The 25,699-nt window shown below is 41.8% G+C and overlaps 1 protein-coding gene and 1 long non-coding RNA gene across 2 annotated transcripts; one reads left to right on the top strand and one right to left on the bottom strand.

Moving 5' to 3' along the window:
• The first annotated feature begins 1,086 nt into the window (after positions 1–1,086).
• Positions 1,087–3,495, top strand: cxcl18a.1 (chemokine (C-X-C motif) ligand 18a, duplicate 1). Its single transcript, XM_004065561.5, has 4 exons — positions 1,087–2,534; positions 2,615–2,735; positions 2,823–2,915; positions 3,157–3,495. Exons 1-4 carry the CDS (start codon positions 2,462–2,464, stop codon positions 3,200–3,202), a joined length of 333 nt encoding a protein of 110 aa, XP_004065609.1. The 5' UTR covers positions 1,087–2,461; the 3' UTR covers positions 3,203–3,495.
• Positions 3,409–7,753, bottom strand: LOC144994915 (uncharacterized). The gene is made up of 4 exons (XR_013658616.1): positions 7,535–7,753; positions 6,876–6,952; positions 6,634–6,795; positions 3,409–5,172 (listed from the first exon to the last, which is right to left on the bottom strand). It is a non-coding gene; the product is annotated as an uncharacterized LOC144994915 (long non-coding RNA).
• Positions 7,754–25,699: the final 17,946 nt, after the last annotated feature.

The following is a 25,699-nucleotide window of genomic DNA, read 5'->3' as shown; positions in this document are numbered from 1 at the left end:
CAACAGCTGCTGAAAAATAATTTCAACCTGCAGGGCAGGCCAGGGTAAGCATTATTAAGAGAAGCTCAAACGATCCAATAAAATCCTGTTAAGTGTCTTGATTGGCCAGCATGACATCCATCACGTCAGCTCGTCAGTTATTTCAATAAACATTTTGAGATTTCTGAGGAGAGGTTTGTTCGTTTTAAGATAAAATGAGATAATGGATAAACCCCAAAAAACACTACAAATGAAATAATTAGCCCACACCTTCACTTTTAAATAAAGTTTTTTTTTAGCATTTATTTCTTTTCATGACCACAAATACATCAGACCTTGCATACGTTTTCACAAAGGGAACAGAAAGAAGAAAACCTGTTTATCCCTTCACATTTTTTGGCCAAACACATTTTGGGGTAAAAAGAATAAATAAATAAATAAATAAATAAATAAATAAATAAATAAATAAATAAATAAATATATATATATATATATATATATATATATATACATATATATGCGTGTGTTTGTCTGCAACCAAAAAACATAAAAAGTACTTAATATAATAATAAGATAATATAATATAATATAATAACCCAGAATATCCCAGCAGACACTGGCAATGTTTGTCTTACTTCTAATTTGAAGTTGTACCTGGAATTACGCAACAAGGTTCAAGAAAACTGGTCTAGAACAAGTTTTTTCATCCTCTTTACCTTTCAAATCAAACTTTTGTTGATTCATCCCATGATTCATCTCAATACATAAAAATAACTGTTCGGCTTTGGTAAACTTTTTTATTTATTTTTCTTGGTTTACGGTGAGATGTTTTCCACTTGATAGATGCACACATAATCAAATTCCAGCTCTGGAAGGGATTGTTTGAAGAGATTGGAAAAGTTCTGGAGGTGCTGGAACTGGGACTTAAGAATCTGTTTCTTTTGGACAAGAGACGAACTATGAGTCTGCACATCAATAACCCGAAAACTATTGTTTACCACATCTGGGTTCTACCACTTTTATTATCTGATTATTATGAAAACATTAATAGTTTGGTTGTTGTAGAATATATTTGCGCATATACAAAGTTTATTTTTTGAGTTGTGCGTGCAAAACATGATAAGTAAAAATATTTCAAATTGAAAAAATCTCTGACTGACTCAGATTGTAACATTTTATCATTTGTACTATAATGGAAAAGCACGGTGGTAGAGGGCCACTAATGCGGGCTCGTTTAGGAATACCATATTTTACGTTAACATGATGCTAACACAGCTAACGAGTAAGTATGATGGACTATGTTTTTTTATGTGTTACGAACAAAGTTTACGGGTATCACAGGGATTGAAAACACCAACGCTTCTGATACGGCTAACATGTGGCATGTTAAAAACAAAGTTATTGTAATTGCAGTTGAATAAAGTCTGACTGACAGATGGACTCAACTCTGACTCTTGTCTCGCTTTATGTGCCTTACAGATTAGTGCTCCTCACATATGACAAAAGATCAAAAATAGACTATTCATTGATGGTAAGCCTTATTATTCCATGTGCCATGTGGTGCAGAAAATACGGTAATTTATAACTTTTTCATTAACAATTACTTTGTTTTATGGGACGCAAAATTTTAGTATTACAACTGGTGTCATAGTTGTCTAAGGTTGTAATAGATTTTTCTGTCTGTGTCGGGCTTTGCTCTCTAATTAGGGGCGTCTTATTTCTCCGCTGCTGACCTTGGCACTGTCTTTAAGGTCGGCTGTCAGGGCAAGTATAAGTGACGGATGTTTTGAGAACCCCCTTGATTGTCTGATTTGTGGGAAAGTTGGCAGTTCACACGCTGTTCAGTCGCTGGGTGGGGCTAAACCTGCAACCACTTGTCTCAAGTGTAGCAGCTTAAGGCGATCTCGTTTGCCACTTTATGGGTAAATGGAGCTGTATACTGTGAGCCTTCATAACGGGATTTACCTGCCAAAAAATTGGGATCTGCTCCTAAAGAATGTTGCAGCATTTTCACGAGGCTCTTCCCCCTTGCCTCCTCCCTGTGACATGACTTTGCAGTGCATCACTTGTGGCTGTCGGTAAATGTTAACAGACTCCAGGGGTGGTGAAGAATGCAGACAGTTCATCTTCTGACACACTTTAAGCTCATTATGTTGCTGAGCTGACAAACATTTGGTTTGATGAGACCTGCTTCTTCACAGACTGTTTTTTTTTTATTGTATCTAATCTGCATTTCTACTAGCTGAGCTCACATTGAGTGAGTGAAAGTGGAAATTCCAGTTCATTTTTAGGGTCTATCTAGATGGGAAATCACATGGTTTGAGGGAAACTCCCCTTACTCCCCCCCCCACATTCCCTACATATAAAGGCAGAAGAGGCTCACAGCAGAGGCTCATTCTTCTGCTCTTCTGATTTAGGAGGAACCAGGTCTTACTTTTTTCTGCTAAGGAATTTTCTGGACCAGATTTTCTTTGGGTAAAAAATGGGCCTCGCAAAGAAAGACGGCGCTCTGCTGCTGGCTGTGGTGGCTGCAGTCTGCATCCAGCTCTATCAGGGTAAGATTTCTGCAGGACCATGTGCAGATCATGATCAAAGTGCAAAACTTGCAAGACTGACAGTGCCTGTTCTTTTGCAGCTCAGCATGTGGTGGGACGGTGTCGGTGTTATGAGGAAGTGCGGCTGATGGCCATTAAAAGAAACATCACAGACTTTCAAGTCAAGGAAAAAAGTGCGGCGTGCAGTAAAATTCAATTAATGTGAGTTGAGATGGGGGGTTTATTGATGTTTTGTGGATCTCTTGAGTCGTTCTGACTTTTCTGGTTCTGTTCTTTGTGATGTTTCAGAGTCACTTTCATGGAAGCAAACAGCACCGCAGTAGAGAGATGCGTAAAACCTCAAGGATACAAGGCCAAGCAGCTTCTAAAGTGCTGGGAAGGGTAAGTTGCATGACTTTTGTGATCATGGCACGCATCTGCGTCAAACCTTTTAGAACTCAATCCTACAGAAAGACCTGTCAAAGACTGTCAAAGTCAACCACTTTCTCTATAAAAAAAAAATAATAAAAAAAATTCAGTAATCCCCATGACAGATCAACATGGGGCCTCCCCTCCACCCCCTGCAGACTCCCAGATGTTTCACATTAGTTCTCTTGCCTAACTCCACTCTCTTTTCTCCAAGGATAAACAAAAATGAGAGCCGAAAGATGGAGTGCATCAACCACTAAAGGAGCAGAGGAGTGGAGGAGTGGAGCACATGAGCTGCAGGAAGGCCGAGCTGTTCTTTCACTCATCTCCTCATGGGACGGGACCGAGAAACAAGGGAACCAGTGGATGTAAAGAATGTAAAGGCGAAAAGATGTGGAAGAACTAAGGCCCGTGTAAAAACTGATGCATTTTATCTGTCTTTGCGTGGCAAATTATTTATGCAGACTTATTTATTTTTGAAATTTGTATGAAATGTCTTTATTTTTTTTCTACAAATATATGGAAGCAAATAAAGTTAATTTTTGATATAGAAGTGAACTGTTCAGATTTTTTTTTATCTTGAGGTCTCTTTTCTTAGCAAGAAATGCACTTTATAAACTATATATTTCAAAGTTCTGCAGTGAAACGGCATCAAACAGTGTCAAGGTTATTTCTGAAAACACAAGACAGTACTAACAAAGGAAACAAACACCAAGAGCCAGGTACGATTTCTCGCGAGGAGACCTGGAAACAGAATCAGGTTATTTAGAATCAGGTCTCTCCAGTTACATAGTGAGTGAATTATCTATAGGTCACAAGGTAGTTGTCAATAATTTTCTGCTGCAGTCACAGGACGTTTTGTTTTTCATGATTAAATCAACTCACATTCCAGACACTTCTTTCCTTTCTGCTGAAGTGATCAGTTCTCTGAAATAGCAGACGGAAAGATCCCAACACAACCACTTTAATTGTGTGAGAAAAACAGAACACAAAAACTGTCTTAAAAACAGCAGTTAGAATGATAAACAAAATATATACATTCAACATATACTCCCTGTTTATCATTCTAACAGCTGCATTCTCACATCATAAATAGACAACTTCATTCCTGATTTTCTGTCTACTTATCATTTTCACATTTCACATTTGCCCATCGAGACGACTGTTGTTGTGAATTTGGGCAATACAAATAAAATTGAATTGAATTGAATTGAATTGAATTCACAGTCCTGTTAAAATGTACACTCAGAAGAATATGTTTTAAGAGTCCTTTATTCACTTAGGCATGTTTTTTTTTTGGATAGTTATGTTTTTATTTGTTATGTGTGAATTTTCAGTTTCCTATATATATATACTACTCCTATCTTTGTTTTATTTTATTTAACTTAACCTTGGCATTAAGAGCAGAGAGCAAAGTAAGAATTTCATTGTGCAGGGAAAACCTTTTCTTTCTGTGCACATGACAATAAACCCTTTGAATCTTGAACAGGCGTTGGAGTTAGTAGGTGTCATTTTCGTCCTCTTCTTCACTGTCCTCCACATCAGCCAGCAAGTTAGCCATTTTAGGCTGTTCCGGTGCGTGGAAGGTGACATCTATGATCCGTAAGATTACTCCACGAATGCACGGAATGCAACAGCATCCACACAGGGTCAGCAAGGCAGCAAAAACTGCCACAGACAGGAGAATTGACAACAACAGGTTTTTGTACCTACCAAACACCATCATCCTCTGGTCCCACATTGATGTGTCCACTCCGGAATGAGCCTTCATTTTCCTGCTTAATGTCCGTAGACCCTCCAGGGCCTTCGTGAAACGTCCGTCAGGAGCTGTGTTATTTGGAATGATGTTACAACATGAGTCTCCAATCACGCTGAATACTCCACCCTTCTCAGCCAGAAGCATGTCCAGGGCTATCCTGTTCTGATAGGCCATGAGGGAAGTTGCTCTCAGCTTGCTCATGGACTGCTGTGAACATCTCTTCAGAATAGTTAGCCAGTCTTCGCACATTGTAATGTATGTAATTAATTCCGTCAACATTCTTGTTAGGTGTCACAGGAAACAGTGCACTTATGATGGGGATATTCTCGAATCCAGCTGCAACTTGGTCTGCCAGCTTGTATTCGTCTGGAAGACCGCTCGGTGCCCCAATGGCATCGATGTAGGTGGGATCATCTCCCCACAGTTTGCGATGCACTGCTCTTTTTGATAGTTTGCCAGGGATTCCTTGATCTTGAATGTAAACAACAGACAAAAATGAGTTAATAGAAACTGCAACAACATTCACCGGAAGCATGCACGTGCTATTTAACTCAAGAGGCGGGGGTACTATTTTAAGAAGAGGTCTGGGACCCATGCGCACAACACAATCTGAGTGCGTGGATTGTCCAGCCTGTTTTGCCATTAATAACCAATTATTTATTTGTCCTGTTACACCAGTTACAATTTCAAATTCAACATCTACAGTCTTGTCCTAAGTTTTAAAAAAGCGCACTCCATTTCTAGAGGCTGTCATACTCAATTTTGGTTCATAATTCTTTTCATTACTTGCCACTTCACATACAATGAACATGAAATCTACGTCAGCTTTGCTGGCAGAATAAGCCCATAACAAGAAAAACTGAGCTGGCCTGAGTCTAGCCCGCCCCACTGTTTCATTCTCTAGTTCATTTTTATTGTACATTATTTTGGTTTCTTTGTCGACGAAGACGAAAACGAACCAATCGGCGCCTTGAAACATGAACACAGGAGGGCGGAGAGGAAGTGGAGAGAAACGAAATAAACTGTACATTTCAAAATGTTTAAAAAACAGCAAATGATGTGCAGAGATTGTTCATGTTTTAAAGGAGGGCTTAAGACCTACTGTACCTTTTTAATTTAGCTTTTAGTTTAATTTTATTACTTTATTTGATATTTTAATAATTTATGTTCTCTTTTTACTAGTTTTATATGTGTATTTATATACATTTATTTATTTAATTATTTTTACTTATTTATTTATTTTTAATGTTTTAGTCACACTTACTATTTTATTTGTCCATTAAGGTTTATGTTTGTAATTATTTGTTTTTTGTTCTTGTTTTAAATATATTTTAATTTTTATTTGCTTCCTTTTCCATTTTACTTGTAACTCCAGTGTTTTCCTCTCGGTGACTGACCCTTTTCAGTGAACGGGGTCCCTGCAGTGGGACTTCCCGGGTCTGACTCTTTTTATCGGATCTGGGGGGTCCTGTGGTAATGTACTCTGTGAACTTGGGGGGGTGGGGGTCACTGATGTGGACATATCCCCAAGGTATCGTTTCCCCACTTCAGGACGAATCCAGGTCTCTGCTTTCCATCATTTTATCCCTCTTTTTATCATTGTGTGTGTGCGTGTTTGTGTGTGTGTGTGTGTGTGTTGGGGGGGGGGGGGTTGTCGGCATTATTTGTTGAGTCATTTTGCTTTTAAATTTGATTGTATTTTATGCAAAGCACTTTGAGTGACATGTGTTGGAAAAGTGCTATATATAAAGGTTGAACTGGCATTTTATGATGTTCAGTTTACGCCCTGAACTGTAAAACGATTATGTCTTTTACACTCGGTTCACGCACCGCAGTTGACTATTTTTGGCCTCTTTTAATTCTTTAGAGAATCCACTACCTAGTGACTCACATTCTCACCACATATTTTAGTGTGGTGCAAATCATACTCACCACTCCTGGTCTGTTCCTCGGAGTTCCATCAACCGTCGGGGTCCCAGTCGCTGAGAGGAATCTCGTCCCGGAAAGCAGCTGCTTACTGAAGCACATCCTTCGTCCCATCCTCGCATCCTTATTTAGAATCAGGTCTCCCCAGTTAAATAGTGAGTGAATTATCTATAGGTCACAAGGTAGTTGTCAATAATTTTCTGCTGCAATCACAGGACGTTTTGTTTTTCATGATTAAATCAACTCACATTCCAGACACTTCTTTCCTCTCTGCTGAAGTGAACAGTTCTCTGATATAGTAGATGGAAAGATCCCAACACAACCACTTTAATTGTGTGAGAAAAACAGAACACAAAAACTGTCTTAAAAACAGCAGTTAGAATGATAAACAAAATATATACATTCAACAAACAGGCTTTAGGAAAACTTTATAACTAGAGCAGAGACTCTCAATTAACACACAAACTCATGCAGGATATTGGATCAACAGGAACAAAAAGCAGGTTAATTGCCTTTGAAGTGTGCATTTTTTAGATAAAGTATTCGATTTAGGCTTTTATATGTTTGGGGTTGCTTTGTCAAATCATGCAGTTGCAATAGCAACCCTGGCGCCGCCCTGGAAAATTAGCTAAATTTGGGCCGTTCTGTCTCATTAAAACATGCTCTGTAATATCTTTATATCTTAGATCAAGTTAAATACATTTGTTTGAATAATGTTTGGCCAAAATGATTTTGCCAAGTTTCATTCAGTGATTAAACAGAAAGAAAAACATCACTTGTTGTTGCTGCAGAAACAACAGAATCTGTAGGCAAACAAAATTCAAGCAAATCTATTCAGACTGTTTTGATCTGCTTTCACTTGTAGTGAATTTGCGTTTCAATGATTAGAAAATTGTCTTGGACTTACCGTAGAACAATCTCATCAAAGCAGATGTATAGACTGGTTTCTCTATGTTACCCTATTCCACCCAGCTTCTCTCTGTGCTTGTTGGGAGCCAGAACCTGACTCAGCACCAAGTTTTTAGCTTGCAGTACAGATTCCTAGCAGCCATGTATGGGTATGGGTCAGAGGGAGGAGCCATTCCATGTTGATTTGCTCCGTGGTTGGGTTTTTGGTTGTCTGGTCAAAACAAAAGGGGTTGAATTACTTTCAAACAAGCAACTCATGGATTTAAAAAAAAAATACAGAGTAAACATTGTTTATTTTACTCCACCGAAAATCAAATAGAGTTAAAGGTGGTGAGTTGCATAAGCTTTGTGAGGGAGGGAGATGGTCCACAGAGCTGGATGCCTGTAGCAATGGGCTTCCCAAAACAAATCCACATTTTGTTTATTTAAAAGCTGGTTTTGGAGACGAGCCCGCAACCATCGGGCCCCAAATTCAGTAAACCACATCCATCCACCTACAAAAGGTGGAGGAGTCTGCTGTAAAACCTGGGAATGCCAGATTCTTGTAAGTGTAGCAGCTTTAGTACCACATGCATGTGAAGCTCTGCTTCCTTTACGACCTCCTGGATTTGTCATCGTTGTGTTTTTCGGACACATCCAACAGGTGGGTTAAGTCAGTCGCTCCTAGAAACATTCTTTGTTTTTCCAACCATCCTCAATGTGTGTTTCTCTGGGGTGAGGATTTCACATCTGTTTTTCTGGTTCATTTTGTATTTTTTTCTTCTGTCACATTGTCCCTTGGTTTCATTCACCTTAAAATTTTACTTTTTTTTTTTTTTTTTTTTTAATAAATCAACTTGTTTTTCTTTAAAACATGTTTTATATAACATTTTGACTTGAAAAAAGAAACAACATCTACCAAAAGCGGAGCAAAAGTTTTTTAAATAGCTGAAAATTAAACCTGAAGAGGCCCTTATTCAAAACAAATCATTAGGTATTGCAATAAAAGAACACAAATAGAGGACACAAACAGTTAATTAATTGTGTAAATTATAAATCTACCAATGTTTTTAAAGGACTTTACAGAAATTGTCAGTTCATCCCTCCCCCCTGTTTTGAAAAGTCATTTTCCACTCCCCTTCTTCCTGGGCTACGGGCGGTAACAGGATTTCATGTCCATGCGCGTTTTCTTTCCTTTATCTGCACGTTTAAAAACTTCATTCACACTTTAATTTCACAATCACACATTTTTTGTCATGCTCATGATTTCACAATTGCTTTTCTTGGTTTTCTAAGAGCATTTGACTGTGCATGTTTAGGTTTTATCCTGAAGAAAAGCAGCTTTTCATTTGAAGGGATGAAGCTGAGCGTTATTGATCAGCTCCCTCTGATTGATGGGATCATTTAACCGGGCAAAGCAAAGATTTTCTTACTGGCTTCGCTTCAGGGAAGTAAGAGTGTGGGAAAGACAGGACCCTAACACATGTGAGGTGGTGTTGTCACCATGGAGATGGGTCACATGTCCTCAAGTGAGCAGGGAGCAGAGCTGAATGTGATCAGTTTATTACCATACAAAGTTGAATGTATGAATGAAGAAAATTGACATTATCTGTAGGTTGTCAGTGATGCCTAGTTTGACGCCAGGTGTATTTTCTGAAGCAGAAACCTGATTATTTTTGTTCATGTAGTTATCATCAGGCGCCATGCGGAGGCGCCAACGTGATGATGAAGTATTTAGTTCTCAGATGAAATCTCAAACTACAGCGAAAACTAAACTGGACAAATCGTTACAGGAGTCTTTCTTACATTAACTGATTTTTCAAAAATATGTTTTTAAACGCAAATGTACACGTCAATCTGTGGGTTTTCAGGAATTGAACTAAAAGTCACTAAAATATTTTGCTGTTTTTTAAAATGGTTTGTCATTAATAGATCAGTACCAAAAAAATAAAAGCTATGAAGTTAATTCTCCTCATGAAACCAAAAACAGCTCATAGATTAAAACCCCAAAATAATTTATTTTTAAAGGTAGAAGTGGTTCAGACAACAGTAAAGAATCAAATAAAATGTTTCTCATATACATACATTTGAGAGACGTAAATGTTGCCAAAAGAAAAACATGAAATACATAAAAATGTGACTTGTTAAAGATTGTTTAAATGAAATGAGGTGAATGAACTTACTGCCGCTCTGCAGAAACTAGGGATGGGAATAGAAGCCCCATGAAGCTTTCCTCGGGGTTCATGTAATTGTGCTGGAAAAATGAACCAACCATTCGGGGCTTTGAAACCACACAGAACATCGGCATCTGGTGGCGGACTGGACGTATATCATATGCCTAAACTAAGCTCCTTGTAATACTTCAATGAGAAAATCATAATGAAAACCGTAAAACAAAGCAATGTTGTTAATGATGATTAAAAAAAACAATGTTAAACAACACAGCGAGTTATGTTATCTGTGAGAAGAGCTATCTTTACTCCTACACTTTAACACCTCGCCATTATATATTGATAGAAGTATTTTCGTTATAAATAACGTTCATGGTGAATTGTCCTCTTAGGAGAAAGCGAGTTGAAATGATCCTGAGCCCCAGTACGTTTTTTACCAGGAACCAATGAACTGACCCTGATTCCAATACAGGGCAGACAATAGAACTTGTCCGGAAATGTTCGGGATTCATGTGTGCTATTTACAGAGAATAGCGCGCCCAACTGTTCAAACACAAGTGACATCTGAACTGTGGTTCCACCAAACTACGCATTTGGCGCTTCATACGTCATCAACCAAGTGATCTGCGCTAGTTGACACACACCCCGAAACATTGTGCCGAACCACTCTGTTTCATGAAGGTGAAACGTGCGCCGGAGCGTCCGTGTCAAACGGGCCATCCCTAGCTGAAACTATGACCTGGAAAACAACACAGGTTTTCTTTAAGTTTGAGCTATGGTAGCACAAGAAAAAAGGTCAAAGAGGCAAAAATTGTGTGTTTAGTGAAGACACTGCCTCCTCACCTGTTGCTCCACCATTTCTCTACACTTTCTAGATGCAAAGCTGCTCCTACATCATTTAAAGGGTCTATAGCATGCTGTTCTTAAGCCTTCCAGATTAAAGTATATCCATATGTGATGACATTACCTGGCAGCGCAGACTCTTCTTGGAAGGGGCTGTTCCCCACTTGAGAGCCCGCTCGTTTTCGTGGATTGGGAGGGGCTGGTGCTCAGACAGGAGGGTTGGAGAGGAATACTCAGAGACGCGTGAATGGAGCAAAACACTGCTTTGGGGTTGTTTTCCGTGAGGATTTAACAACATGATTCACTTGAAAGCTCAAAAAGGTTGATTTAGCATGATATAGATCCTTTAAAGGGTCACATTTTCTGACCTCAGTGTAAATCCTGCTCACGTTCATGTCAAACTGATTACGCTTTCCTCCTGCAGGATGCACCAATGGATAACAGGATGGTCTCTGCATGCTTGGAGAAATCTTTTTGCTATGGGCAAAGTTTGTGTGTATGTGAATCTAATTTCTCATAAGCTCATTGATCCCTGGCATCTTGCAGGCCTGAGCGTGCTGCTGATGAGCAGCCGCTCTAAGAGCAACTCTTCTAATCTTCGTGTTGGAGCTACAGTAAGCTCGCTGTCACCCTCCGGCTGTCTCTGAAGCTACGGACATGAGGCTTCTTTTAAGAAGGTGTCTGCTTTCTTCCTTTATTGATCACCAGCACGAGCATCGTAGACCATTTGAGGCACCTCCGTCACGGCTCTCTTCGGCTGTCGGGCCAGTAGACAAACACTTCACCAACACACACTCAGCATTAAAAGCCATTCCATCTGGGGAAGCATTGCATGTAGTCACAGTTGCTGCTGATAATTTGCCTGGCACTTTGCAGAGGCAGCGACAAGCATGTTTAAATTTTAAACATTCTGCAGCAAGTCCTGAAAGAAGGCTCTGCATTTTTATTTCCATGATATTATGTGCTGCTCTCTGCAGCTTTGAAGTGTATATATAGCTTTGTGAGGAGAAGAAGGGCAGAGCTGCTGTGTCCCAGGGAATGAAACGCACCATTGTAAGGCTACAACAGATAAAATCAAAGCTGCGTGAGAGCTTTCACTTTCTCCTCTGTCACATGCTCATACACAGAGAAACTTTTTAAAAACACAGATTGTTCCTCTGCTCTTTTATTTATGGGAATGGAAACCGCCCACATGCGTGGCAATAGAGCTGTCAGATGAAGGAAAAACTGTAAATTGGCCAAACATGTGTTGTAATATTTATGTTATGCCGTTGAAGCTACAGGCTTTCATGTATGGACTTATCTGTGGGGGGGAGTGAGTGTGGGCACAAGCTCAATAGAGGTTTTTAAAAAGTGAAGCTGCAGACGATGACGTGAGAAAAAGCTCGACGGGAAACCTGTAAACTCTGAAAGATTGTGGCATGATCTGAGAGGCTGCTTTAAGACAAAACAAAAGAAAAAACATGAGTGGACTGTAGTGAAAAATGAAAGAAAGAACAACAACAGAAATGGGGCAAAACAGTTAGTTCAGGCTTTGGAAAAACACACATTAAAATACATCGGAACCTTAATGAAATCCTTTTTACTCAAAAGTGGGTCTTTAAATAATCTTTCCTGATCAGCCTTTAAAGTTTCTGGAGTATGTAACATGCCAAGCCCCCATCCCCCATTCCCACATTTAAACCATTGTATCTGAATGTTGCAGTTCCTCAAACGACCACAAGTGGCTGGTGTAAAAAAAAGGAGCACGTTTCATTTCACTCCCATTTAAAAAAAAAAGTCACAAAAAAGATTTTGACCGCATTTTGAAGTGAGACATGAAAAATAAAAAAATTAAAGAAAATATGGAGTTGTGTCAGGAAGGGAACCCGGCATAAAAACTCTCTGCCAAACCACACGTGAATCGGTGAAAACTGATTTACCGTGGCGACCCCTGAAGGGATTAGCCGAAAGATGGACAGCAACATTTATGACTGTACGCTGCACACTGCTGTAACTGCTACACAAATGCATGCAATCTTTTAATAAAGATTCTTACAGTGCTCCACTTATGAGTTACCCTAAAGCACAGGATCCTTAAAGAACATGAATGATAACATGGCCATTTTTATGAACTGCCTCAGGCATCCAGATCAGCCTGTGAAATAGATGTAAGCAATTTTGAGGCAGTGGTTTATCATTTTTTAACAGATTAGCAGCATACATTACTGAAAATGAATTCTCTTCTCACTTATTTTCCTAGCTCGGGTGCTCTACCAGAGGCCTTGGTCCTGTGCAGTATCTTTGCTGTTCCAAACACTTCTCACAATGGGCACTATTGCTACCTTCACCTTCTTAACTTTCTCCAGTTCTTCTCCTGGTATTTCTCCAGTTTCTCATGTTCCTTCTTCTTGTAGATCATGAAAAGCAGGAGGAAACACAGTTTTACAGAACACAAAGTGTTGCATCATCTGCAAACATGTGGGGTGACCATTTTTTATTTATTCGTTTTAAAAACATGGTTTAAAAATGTAATGATTTTATTGATAAGTTTTGTATAATAATGGATTGGATTTATCTGCGCTTTTCAAGTCACTCAAAGTGCTTACATTGTGTCCATTATTCATTCACTCCTCATTCATACTTGGTGATGGTGAGCTACTGTTGTAGCCACAGCTGCCCTGGGGCAGACTGACAGAGGCGTGGCTGGCAGTTCGCGCCTACGGCTCCTCTGACCATCAGCAGGATCATTCATACGCATTCACACACCAGTGGAGCCACACTGGAGGCAAGGAGGGTGAAGTGTTGACAGTTGGCTGGAGGGAGTGGGGATCGAACCGCCGACCCTTTGATCATTGGATGATCCCCTCAACCGCCTGAGCCACTGCCGCCCTTAAAGTGGTCAATAGAATTGAGGACTATTATTTTTTATTAGGGCATTTAGACAGGAAGTGAGACCTGATGACATGGCATACACACCAGGGGTTGACATAGCCCAGAAATTTGCACTGGCCCACAGGGCCAGTAGTTTTTGAAAGTTACTGGCCCGACACCGCGCACAGCGAGACCCGCCGCTCCGCAGGTGCTTGCAACTTTAGGGGGGTCTGGGGGCATGCCCCCCCGGAAAATTTTAATATGGTGCAATTTGGTGCATTCTGGTGACATCTAGCACTTATTTATACACTTTTCAATGACTAAAAATAGAGCATATCAAACTTAAATCTGCTCTAGTCTGTTTCAGATGTTTTGAAGAGAGCGCTGCAGTGTAGTAGGTAACACTAGTTAAGAAGTTTCCATGCTGCTTCTAATCACTGCTATTTCACATTTGTTCCTAATCAATAGTTAAGAAGTTTTATTGACTTTTTTGCCCTGACTGCCTTAAGGTTCTGCTTTTTGTTACTGTTGCAAAGTTACATTTACTTTTTAGTTACTTTAGTTACCTAATTAAATTAAATAATTGAAAAATTAAATACAATTAAATTACTGAGATCATTCAGCTAACTAGAAATACTTACTGCTTACAGTGTTGTAAAGAAAAACAAAATTAAGTAGTTTGACCTTATACTCCATTTGAGTCTGAGATTCAGGTATTTTGAGTTGCCTTTGATTCTTTGACATTCAGCTTAAAGCTTAGTGCATACAGTTTCATCTTCAATGCATTCATTAAATATCTTGCTGTCCATAGTACTAATTCCACCCGTCACTCCATCTAACATATTCCTATCTATTCCTGCCATGTCTTCCGTCTCTCTTCAGTGACGGTGTTGGATTTATGATCATCGCGGTGAAAAACCACCAGGGGGCGCGCTGATATGTGTGTCAGTTTAAATATATCTGCTTAAAATGTAATAATAACCCACTGGCTTGTTCCTTCGTTGTTGCTGTTTAACATTGTTTAGTATTGAATTGTTACATTCAATAAAGTTTGAAAAAAAAATTGAGTGAGCGCGTGCCGCGTGGTGCTCGGCAGTGACAGCCGCGCGCGCAGGCGGGAGAGGAGGAGAAGAGTGATAAAAGGTTTCCCATAGAAACCCTTGAAGTCTGAACACAGGACTAGCAGAAAAAGTGAATTATAAAGACGAGGTAAATCTACACGTTTTCGCAAAATATACTTTATTGTAAAAGGTGAAAAATGTATTAATTGTTAGATATTTTAGTGGCCCGAGCGGACAAGTAAAAAATAAAGTCTTGTGGTCCGTACTGCTCGAAAAACAGGACCGGTGTGGGTACCGGATGTTCTCGGGTTGCCGGATGTTCTCGGGGTCCTTCGGGGTCCTTCGACCAATGATGACGTCACACTATTTGATTGGCTGTAAGTTGCCACGACCAATGAGTTAACGTAGCTAAGTTTTTTAAAAAACTTTATTGACAATTGCGGTATCATACATTAACAATGACATTAACGTTAACAACGAACAATAACGATGTAATCAATATTGCCTCGAAGATCAGTCACCATTGCCAAATATAACATATTGACATAGAAAATACATAATAGAGGGGAAAAAAAGAAACAATGAACATAACACACAAATAAATAAAAACATAAGTAAAATAAAATAAAGGAACATAGAAAAAAATCTAAGTAGTCTAATACTAGTTAAGTTAGGGGTACTCGTGAAGTTTTTATTTCTGAACAAAACTAAGCAATTTCAAGCCATTCTTCTTTTTCATATAATGAAGTGATTGAAAGCAAAAACAGAGCTCTTTATTAAATGTTATAAAAGTGGTTTGGTCTTCAAAACTTGACCTCACCAAGATGGCGGTGCTCTCCTCCCATGAGGAACCACGTGATGTCTCCTCTAGTGATAGAACTCATTGGAAGGACCCTGAAGGACCCCGAGAACATCCGGCAACCCGAGAACATCCGGTACCTACACCGGGCCAGCGGACAAATGGCTATGTCGAGCCCTGCACACATTTTCATGAAGTGTTTCATTGATAAAAACGTTTAAAATGAATACTACATATTATTGCTCATAAATTCAGTTTTGAACAAATTGTTCTAATACTTTCAATAGTAGCATTACGTTATGTAAGCATTTTCCAACAAATAAAGAGTTTTTTCTGTTCTTTAAAGAGGTAGACTGTGTGTATGTTTTATTGAATAAAAGAGAGGAGTATCTTAAAAAAAATTCACGTTTTTTCTTTGACTCAATAAAGTCTTTGTGTGTAAAAAATTGTTTTACACCTTCAATTTTACATTTATTACATTGTGGTAAAATGGCATATACTTGTTTAGCGCTTTTCTACCTTCTTTGAAGGGCCAAAACGCTCTACAGTCACAGTCCCATTCGCCCATTCACACACACATTAACCCACTGATGGCATCTCTGCTGCAGAAGACTGGCATCAACCGATAACCACCAAAGGCATTAGAGGCCGACTACCCTCTTGCTGCACCATGGCCGCCCCCTTATTTTGCAATCAGCAATGCAATAAATCACAGAAAATCCTGCAATTAATTTGGATTCAAAAGGATGTTTGTTCGTCAGTTATGTAACATTAACGGTTATTCAAGCAGGTCTGTCATATGACTGGGTTCTTTGCTGTGCTGTTGAGCCTCCAATTCAGAGAATGCAGATGAGGGCGTGGCAGCGCAGGAGTCCTCTTCACTGCACATGGAGTGGAAACAGGGCTGCATTTCTTACAGGATGACGGCCACAGTCTGCTTTGGTGTCACGCTTTCATCCTCCCTTGTTGCTTGTGTGTTTGTTTGTGCGTTTGTGGCAGGGTCATGTGTGCGAGACAGCCGGGGGCTTCGAGGGAGTTGGACCTCTCTGCTGAGCTGTCAGTCACAGCCCCATAAATAAAGGATGGTTCACGCCGCCTGGTCGCTCCTTCTCCACACCTCGTTTAAAGAGCAGGAGGTGGTGCTGCTGAGGGAGCAGTGAACTATGAGCGAGGTCGTCCTGCAGACTTCCTGATTACCCAGTCAACACAAAGCTGCTGGCCTGCAACTCCGAGATGCAACACAAAAATGAATGATAAGCCCTAATGGGAAGTTTGTATCGCCCTCTTTATATATCTGTATTTTCTGCTCTGCTAGTTTTCCAAAAGGCTGGATTTGGAATGACTGTTTTAATCATAATAAGTCATGATAGCTGCTGTGCAAATAATGTCTTAATCAAATAGATTGGATTTTCTTCCACCTGATGTAGAGCTCTGCAGCGGCACACTGAGCTGCTCGTGGCTGTGATTTACACAGTGGGGGAGGAGGGGGTGGGCAGTCTGTCGTAGGATTTTTTTCTGGTCACTGATTCAGGTCCCTCGCTGCTGACGCCCTCTGTCAGCGTGTTTAAGATGCAGCAAACACAAGTCCCCCCCCCCCCCCCCCCTACCACAAACACACGCTTGTCCAACACAAGTTTATACTGTGGCTCTTTTTAAGCCTCTCTTTCCTTTTTTGTCTCCCACTTCTCCTCGGTGAATTTGCATGAGCTCCTGCTCACTGACAAGATTACTAGATGGAGGATGCGGAGTGGTCTTTGAGTGTCTGTTTTCTAATCCCGACACGCTCAAAAATGCTCCACAAAGGGCCTTTTTGTTCGGATCTATTATTTACAGCTTAAGTGACGTTCACAGCATCTCTTTTTGTCCATCGCAAACCTTTGAAGATGCATGTAAACTCTTCAAATAAAACAGATTTGAAGCGCCAACATGGTCAAATCACAAAAGAGGACAAGCACCACCATCTTGATGAGTACATAGCTTATAAATACAGTTGAAGGTAGGAATATAAATAGCAAATTGACCAGTTTCAATGAAAATATTGAACTGAATTGAAGTCCTTGAAGAAAGATGAAAGGTCCATAGCAACCATGTCAATATTTTCAAGTATGGGGCTGATAAACATTGGAAAATGTCGTTTCAACCTCCAAGAGGAATTTTGCAATTTCTACACATGCTATGCCACATTATTAGGTAATTAATAATACAACATAGGAACATTTTCATTTTTTATAAGCTTTTATCCTATACAATTTCATGTTGACTAATTAACCGTTGCTAAAGTTTCAGATGTGTCTTTTCCAACTGTGAGTAGGCATTTCTTTTAGTTTGTCATCAAAAACAGACAGAGAGCTGCTGTCTGCCGCTGGAGTAATATTTGATAACTCCAATACTGCTCGCCATTTTTGTTGCACTGGTAATGTTTTCTTGGGGGTGTGAGAGGCTGTAAGCTAGTGGTAGAGCGTGTAAACAGAGCACTCACAGCAACGGGAAGGGAAAGGGGGCCGGGTTGGCCACAACTCAGAGGAAAATTATAATGAACTGCTGCAACTCTGAAAACAACAACTTTTTTTTTAGTATTTTGGCTAAAAATTGCCTTATCCTAATTAAAAGACCACTGGGAACATTCCAAAAATAGATCAAATTATGACTGGAGGGGGACTTATACTGTATTGCATCACTTTTGTTGGGTAAATGTACAAACCCTTTGACTCTGGCAGGAGTCCCACTGACCAAAAGCTGTGCTCTTGTGAGACGAGCACAAGACCCACCAGCTTTGCGAGAAAAAAGAAAAAAAAATGCTTTTCTTCATATCAATTGTGCCAGAAAAAAAAATCTATTCAAATGTTTGTATTTGAGAAGACTCAATTTTCAACCAACACTGTTCTAGGAGGCTGCACAAAGACTGAAAGAAAACAAGCATCAAGCAAAGCAAAAAACAAAAACAGTGTCTGATTACTTAAATCTTTTATTGTCCGATAATTCAATTCAGGCTCAAATATGTAAACTGTGTCGCACTAATGGTCTGTTTAAATAGAGAATTTGAATCCCATCAAACATAAAATTGAGCAAGTGCAGATAAAACAACTTCCTCTAACTGGAAGAAATCTCCAGCAGAACCAGATTGAACATCTGCCGGGAACAGATGGGCTTAAGACAGAAAAGACAAAACAGTAATGAAAAACACTGGAGCATCTGTAAAAAAAAAAAAAAAGTGAGTAAAAACTGTTTTTTAAGATGTTTCCCATGTTGTTGAAATCTCAAGCAGCTTTCCTAGGTTGGGTTCACCGGACGAAAGTATCAAGTCTCACCTTAAAGTATTCAAGTGTTCCTAGTGGTCTTTTAATACATCCGCCATCATCAGAAAATGCCCCAAAAGATGCTGAATTTTTTTTTTTTTTATCAGGGTGGGTCTTTAAAATAAGAGTTTTTTCAGCCTTTCAAACCAACTTACCAGAGTTTTTGCCCCAAATCTATGTTTTTCATGTATTTTTTTAAAATTTTTTGTTTCTCAACAAATGATTGCACCTGCTGGGCTTCACCTGCAGGGAGCAGAGTTCCCATCCTCTTCCTCCTGGCCGTCATCAGCATGCTGCTGGAGCTGTGTCACACTGTAAAGGGAGCTGGGGCTTACAGTGCTGAATTCATTAACCTTTTCGCCTCTCCCACAGCAAGCTGGTGTGTTTGGAAAAGTTTAGCCACACAGGACCCAGAGGGGTGGGGTGAGATGGAATGGGGGGGGGGTAGTATTTTGGTTGTTATCTGAAAACATGTCATTTCACATCAGATGGTTAGTTATTCAGCAGAGCAAGGCGTGTTCATGGGCGTGAAGCACAATCACAGATGAATCAGGGGACTGACAGTGTACGCCACCTGACAGGCGGCAAATTCTCCCCCAAACTTATAATTGCCTCACTTCAGAGGCTGATGGGTTTCTCGACTGGTGAAAGAGTTTTCAGATGTAATTTGCTTCAGTTTGAACTGACAGGAAAAACTCAAACCCAACACATTTATCCAGCTTCCCAAAATAAAAGCACCAAATTCAATCAATGTCTTATCTACAATTTAGAAACATTACTGCTGAAATAAAAAAGTGACAAAAATACATATTTCCTCTGTAAAAAAGTTGAATTATAACAGTTTTTTTTGAGGTTACCATAGCCGGAGGCTGACTCTCGTCTTGTTGAAGACAACACCATTATGTGACAGAAAAAGGAAGATGCACCCCAGCATAACTGTGATGTTAGAGGATCAGGAAAAGGAGCTGTCAGAATTTTCGCTTTGCTGTGAAACTATGTTCATGTGAATCTGTCCTGCAGGCGCAGGAATCTGCCAGAGAATTAGAGGCAGAGCTGGCAGATCAAGAAGAATTAAAGCTCTCCTGTGAGAGAGAGCAGAGACGGAGGATCAAAAAAAAAATCAAGCCATATGCTAAGAGGTAGGAGAGTGCCTGAGTTTGAGTAGAGAAACTTCCAGAGGCCTGTGTGAGAACTGATGGGGAGGAACTGATGTGAGGGGAAGGTTTTAATAGGCGAGTGGATGTAGAAAGATGAAGGTGAGGCCGGGAGCAGAAAGGGCAGCTGGTCAGCGTCGAACCGTGGATGATATATGAACTTAATGCTTTTCTGAAACAACAAATCAGCCAAACAATTGATAGAAGCGATTAAGATCGGCTTCTGTCAAATTGATGCTGAAAGAAAAACAGGGAGCATTATACAACTGTTTTTGAATCATCACAGCAAAACTAGCTAAACTGGGCATTTTTCACCTCTTTTTTACATTTTTGATTTATCATAATGCCTCTGATTCAGGATTTTTAGCAGAATTTTGGTTTATACTTTTTTTTAGCTATCAGAATATTTTTAAATTTAGTTATTTAATACTTATTAATGCTTTTTGACACCTTCACTGTTTGTTGTTCAATTTCAGCTCACAGATTTATTGAAATCTTTCACTCAAATATTACCAAATGAGAAAAAAAATGATTTCCCAGCTTAAAAAAACACAACTGTTTCCATTTTTCCTCTTTAAGTTTTTTTAGTTAGTTTTTAAATTGCTAATAAATTAGTCATTGATTGCATAATGAGTTCTATAAATTTGTTTTTGTCATGTATGACTACACTTGGATCCAATTATGCATCCAAGTATTAAGGAAAGTGCTAAATAATTAAAACTTTAATTAATTGACATCTTTGTCATAGAAAAGTACATATCAAAGTTTATTCTAGGAGTAAAATATTAATAAAAACTCCAGAAAGTTTAAGGTTTAAAAATGTGCTTTCATTTTTCTTAAAAAGTCCTATAAGTTGTCTTTGTGGGACAAACTTTCTAAGCTCTGCAGTTTGTGATGTTGAAAGGAGGCCAGCTTTTAAATGCTTCGCCTTAATTGCTGCATTCTGGTACGTCATTTTAAGACACTGCCAGTCTCCACAAAGTCATGGAGCATTACCTCATTTTATTTGTGAGCAGATGGCTGCAGTGCAATCAATGTTCCATTTTATTTTGCCCATTCCAACTAAGTTTAACAATCCTAAATGGTTGCAAGTATGTTTCTTCTTGACTGATAGGTCAACCACACCCTTAATTGGTCAGGGAACTCCCAAGAGTCTAATTTGAGCCCACCCTGCTCTATGTGGGGTCCGCCACCGTTGCAGCAGCAGTGGGAGTCCTGTTAGGGATGCACCATCCCTTCTCAGCTCTGAGTCAATCACACTTGCACAGCGGCGCGTTGCTGTTTTCATCAGCTCCTGCAGAGAGCGCGACTCAGCTGGACCAGAACATCTCCGCTGCAGCTCTGGGTGTGGTTCAGCAGTTCACAGCAAGTGTTTGACTGCGGGAGCTCACCAGCATCATTAACAGGAGGGGAGACAACTAAACTGCATGGTCACAACAAACATTAACACAGCCGCAGGCAATTACCACATAAGAGACTCTAACGAGAGGACTCAGCTACAAGTGTGTGATGAGTGCTGTGCCCTCAGGAGCGGCTCTCTGCTCTCTCTGGAGGTGGACTGAGCTGAGGCTCATCAGGAAACCGACACATCAGCCTCAGAGCTGCACATGTGTGTCTGAGAGGGGCCGGTCCACACTGCAATAGAGTAAACATTTATTACTGGTAAGATTCAAAGCCATCATTAGGTTTTCGAAAAAAGATCTAAAAAATGTGCAAAATAAGCATTTCTAGTATAAACTATTTATTCTCATACTGTAAAATAATAAAAAAAAAAATTCTAAATATATATATATTTCTTTTTTTTTTTTTTTTTTTTTTTTAACTTGTCCTGTCCAACAGCTAGGCAGACAGATGAGAGCTGAGGGCCTCTTGGGTTGGACATATTTTACTTTAACAAGAGGGGTTATTAATCTTCAGACAAACCAAAGGTATGTCTGAATAAACCCCTTTTGTAATTGAGGCCAAACTTTATTAATTTCAAACATGTCTGAAAATCTTTGGTGTTGGACCGGACGGAAAAGGAAAGAGGGGAAGAAGAAAGAGGGACGTTAGAGAGAGGGGGGGTAGGGGGTGATAATAGGAGGGGAAGGGGGATAAGACCATGAAGCAGCATAAAGCAACAAGTTTACTGGTTGTTAATCATTATGGTAAGGTTCAAATGTAAAAAAAAAAACAAAAAAAAAAGGGCGGAGCCTGTCCACACACACACTCAAATGTTATAAACACACCTGTTAGTTGCAAAAATGTCCACCTGTCGACATGTACACAAAACAGATAGTGTTCACACGCATACTTATGCCTTAAAACCAACTAGTGTGAAATATTTCAGTCATTCAGTCTGTTGAGCTAACACCTGTGCTCAGGTGAGTGTTTATGTTCTTCTAAAATGGATGGTGGAACGTGAAAAGAAGGAGGGAGAGTGCCCAGCCATCCCCACCCCAAGACCCCCACCGCACCAGCAGCGGGAGCCGGATTCCCCCCAACACCACACGGGAACCGGCAGGGAACAACCGCCGCCCGGGCGACCAAGCCCGCCACCCAGGCCAGGGCCAGCAGGGCCGCCGCAAGGCCCCCAGAGCCAGAGAGCAGGGAGGCACGGAGGGAAAGAGGGCGCCGCCCCAGCCCAACCAGGAGAGCAGCCCCCCCGCCGCGCCGGGAGAACCCAACGCAGGGCCCCACCGGAGAAGGACGCCCACAGCCCCAGACGAGCACCCCACCACCACCCAGGAGTTCCGGGCATCCCCCCGCCCCAACCCCAGGTACGGGCCAGGACCCCCCAAGGGAGACCCACTCCGCACTCCAGGCAGCCATCCGCCCGGCCCACGGTTGGTCCAGGGAGGAGCGAGGCAGGGGCCCGCCGCCCCCGCCCAGGAGGGGGGAACCCCGGGGAAAAAAGAGGGCCCACAAGGGGTGTTGTAAATATGGCCCGACCAGGCTCGGCCACAGTTGGAAATTTGGCGGGGCCCAGCACTCAGGAGCAAGGACCAGAACCCACCCCCCAGGGACACGAACACCCCCGGCTCAGATGTAATGTGAACCCCCCCACCGCGCGGAGAGAGCACCGCCGGGCCCAGGAAGCCAGCACCCCGGGGACACAGCCGCCGTTGCAAAGGGGCCCGTACCCCCCACCAGGGAAGAGGCAGGGGACAGATGGTCCTAGGTCCCACCTTCCTTGCAAAATGTGTGTGCGTGTATGTGTGTTTGAGAGAGTGTGTGTGTGCATGTGTGTGTGTTTATGTTGGGATGTATATATTGAGGGGGGAGGGGTGTGTGTACTAAGGGGGGTGCGGTTAAAATTGGCGGGTAGGGCACTAAGGGGACGTCTCCTGATTACTCACAGTGACGTCCCCTCACCCTCCCCACCAAGGGGCCCTAAATGTCTAAGATGTGGTTAAAATTGGCGGGTAGGGTGCTAGGAGGACATCCGCTGCTTGCTGGCAGTGATGTCCAAGCACCCCCCCTACCAAGGGCCCTACATGTCTAAGGTGCAAATAAAACCGAAAGAGGGGGGGCCCACTCCATACGGCAACCACAGGAGGGGGGTCACTGCCTAGTAAACCCCCCCCCCCCAAGGCTCATCGCAGGCTAAGCCCCCCACCCCCTCACCCTATTATGAGGTTATATGAGGAAGGGGGTAAGTTGGGGACAGATGATAGACTGTCCCCCGGTGGTCAAACAGCCGTCCCCCGCCCCCCCCCCCCCCCCCAGCAAGGGGGCCAGGCCCACCCGGCCCCGGGGCCCCACCCCCGGAGGCGCAGACACCCCAGGCCCAGCACCACCACCCCCACACAGAGAGAGGGGAGCCAGAAAGCGCCGGCCCCCCCCGGAGCAAGCCCAGGCCCCCACCCCCAAACGCCGGCCCTAGAAGAGCTCTGGTCAGGCCTCGACGGGACCGAGGCAGCCAACCGGCCGGGGAAACCGCCGATGGCCTCAGCGGAGACCCCGACCCGTCAACCCCCCCTGCCTCGTACCAATAGTGCCCCCCCCCCTCCCCCAGAATGCCCCCCCACAGGACAGGGCCGACAAGACCCCCACCCCACCCCACCCCCAGACCCCGCAGCCGAAGCGGATGACACCCAGAGCGACCGGGGGCCCCAAGAGGGTTGTCCCGTCCCGCCCCAGAGCCAGGGAAGGGCCGATCCCAGCCCCAGGTGTAGACGGGAAGCCCATCCAGCGCCGCTGGGCCCCCCCCCCGAGCAGCGCCCCCCGCCAACCCCCCCCAGCACAGGCAAAGGGACCACCCCCCCAAGCCAAGCCAGACCACCACCCCACCCCCCCCACCACGCACCCCCACACCCAAGCCCAGAGGACCACGCAGCGCCCCAGGCCGCCCCACCCAGGCGCCGGACCCGACCCCCCGACCAACGGAGCCCCCACCACCCCCGGCCAGGCACCGGAGGCCCCGACCCCCACCCCGGCCCACGGCAGAAGGGCAAGGAGCAGCGACGACCATGCCCCCCCCACCCCCTAAGTCACGGAGTTAGCTATGGGAGACCAGAGAGACCGAATTCTTTCAAAGTTACTTGAACTTTGGGCTGACATTTTTTCCAAGCTGATATGATCAAGCAGCAGATTTCTGTGTTGACTTATATTTATATTTTTTTTGCTTTTCCAATTTATTAAAATAGTTTTTTTAGCAATGCAAAGAGTTATGAAAATGATAGAGCCTAATCCTCCTTCTACATCGATGGCACTCATGTCACCAAGCACACAAAGTGACGGTGAAGCTGTGATTGAAACCTTAAGCCAGACTGATAGATCGGCACATACCTGCTGCCAGAGAGCCTGGACTGGCGTGCAGAACCATAGTGCATGCATGTAATTGTCGGGTAGATTACTGTCACAGTGCTGACAAATGTCTGAGTTACTGAGACCCATCTTGAACATCCTCTGTCCAGTGTAGTAAATTCTGTGAAGAGTTTTGAAATGGATTAGCTGCAGATTTGGATTTTTTGTCATTTTAAAGGTGTTTAGACAAAGTTCTGACCAAAAACTTTCATCTGTGCTGATGCTCAAATCCGCATCCCATTTTGTTGTCGGAAGTGAAATATTGTTATCTAAATTACATAAAAGTTTGTATATTTTGGAGAGAGTTTTATTCATTGAGAAATTGATCAGAGTGGTAACTACATCTGGTAGCTTTAAATCGTTGTCTCTGTATTTAAACTTTTTAGTAATAATTGATTTAAGTTGCTGATATTCCAAGAAGTTATATATTCCATGTTTGTCTTGAAGTTCCTGGGGAGTTATGAATCTTCTATCAATAATTATGTGCTCTAGTTGTTTTATGCCCCCTGCTTGCCAAGCTGGGAAGTGGATAATTTTTTTGTTTATGAGGATGTCTGGGTTGTTCCAGATGGGTGTCATTTTGCACGGTTGAATTGATGATTTTGATATTTTGAGAAATTCCCACCAGGCTGTTAAAGTGGCATTTATATTAATACTTTTGAAACAATCCTGTTTTTTAACTATTTGACTAATAAATGGAAGATCTGACAGGTTGATCTTTCCACATAACGCCTGTTCCAAGTCTAACCATGAGTTGGTTTCTGGATTATTTTTTAACCATTTTAAGATGTATTGTAATCTATTTGCAAGAAAGTAATTGTGGAAGTTAGGTAATTCTAATCCTCCACAGCTTTTTGCAGATTTTAAAGTTTTTAGACTAATTCTTGCAGGTTTATTGTTCCATAAAAAGCTTGATATGGATGAGTCTAATGTTTTGAACCATTTTAATGGCGGTTGTGTGGGAATCATTGAGAAGAGATAATTAACTTTGGGTAAGATTTTCATTTTAACCGTGGCTACCTTGCCCATAAGGGACAAAGGCAGGTTGGTCCAGCGTGTTAGGTCGTCCTGTATGTTTTTCAGTAATGGGGTGTAGTTTAGCAGCACCAGTTCTGATATTTTGGGGGAAAAATAAATACCTAGATATTTTATATTGCCTGATTTAACTGGTATTGTGAGTCCTTGCTCCGCATTACTGTTCAGTGGTAATAAAACAGAT

The sequence above is a fragment of the Oryzias latipes genome, chromosome 1 (genome assembly GCF_053564925.1).
Source record: "Oryzias latipes strain Hd-rR chromosome 1, Olatipes_Hd-rR_3.1".
NCBI lineage: Eukaryota > Metazoa > Chordata > Actinopteri > Beloniformes > Adrianichthyidae > Oryzias > Oryzias latipes.
This window is presented reverse-complemented; position numbering and strand designations above follow the sequence as displayed.

What these genes read in the sequence shown, in the direction of transcription:
- cxcl18a.1 (XM_004065561.5), top strand. Translation starts at nt 2,462, where the DNA reads ATGGGCCTCGCAAAGAAAGACGGCGCTCTGCTGCTGGCTGTGGTGGCT. An exon ending in TGCAGTAAAATTCAATTAAT is followed by an intron (nt 2,736 to 2,822) that starts GTGAGTTGAGAT and finishes GTGATGTTTCAG; the next exon opens with AGTCACTTTCATGGAAGCAA. An exon ending in CTTCTAAAGTGCTGGGAAGG is followed by an intron (nt 2,916 to 3,156) that starts GTAAGTTGCATG and finishes CTTTTCTCCAAG; the next exon opens with GATAAACAAAAATGAGAGCC.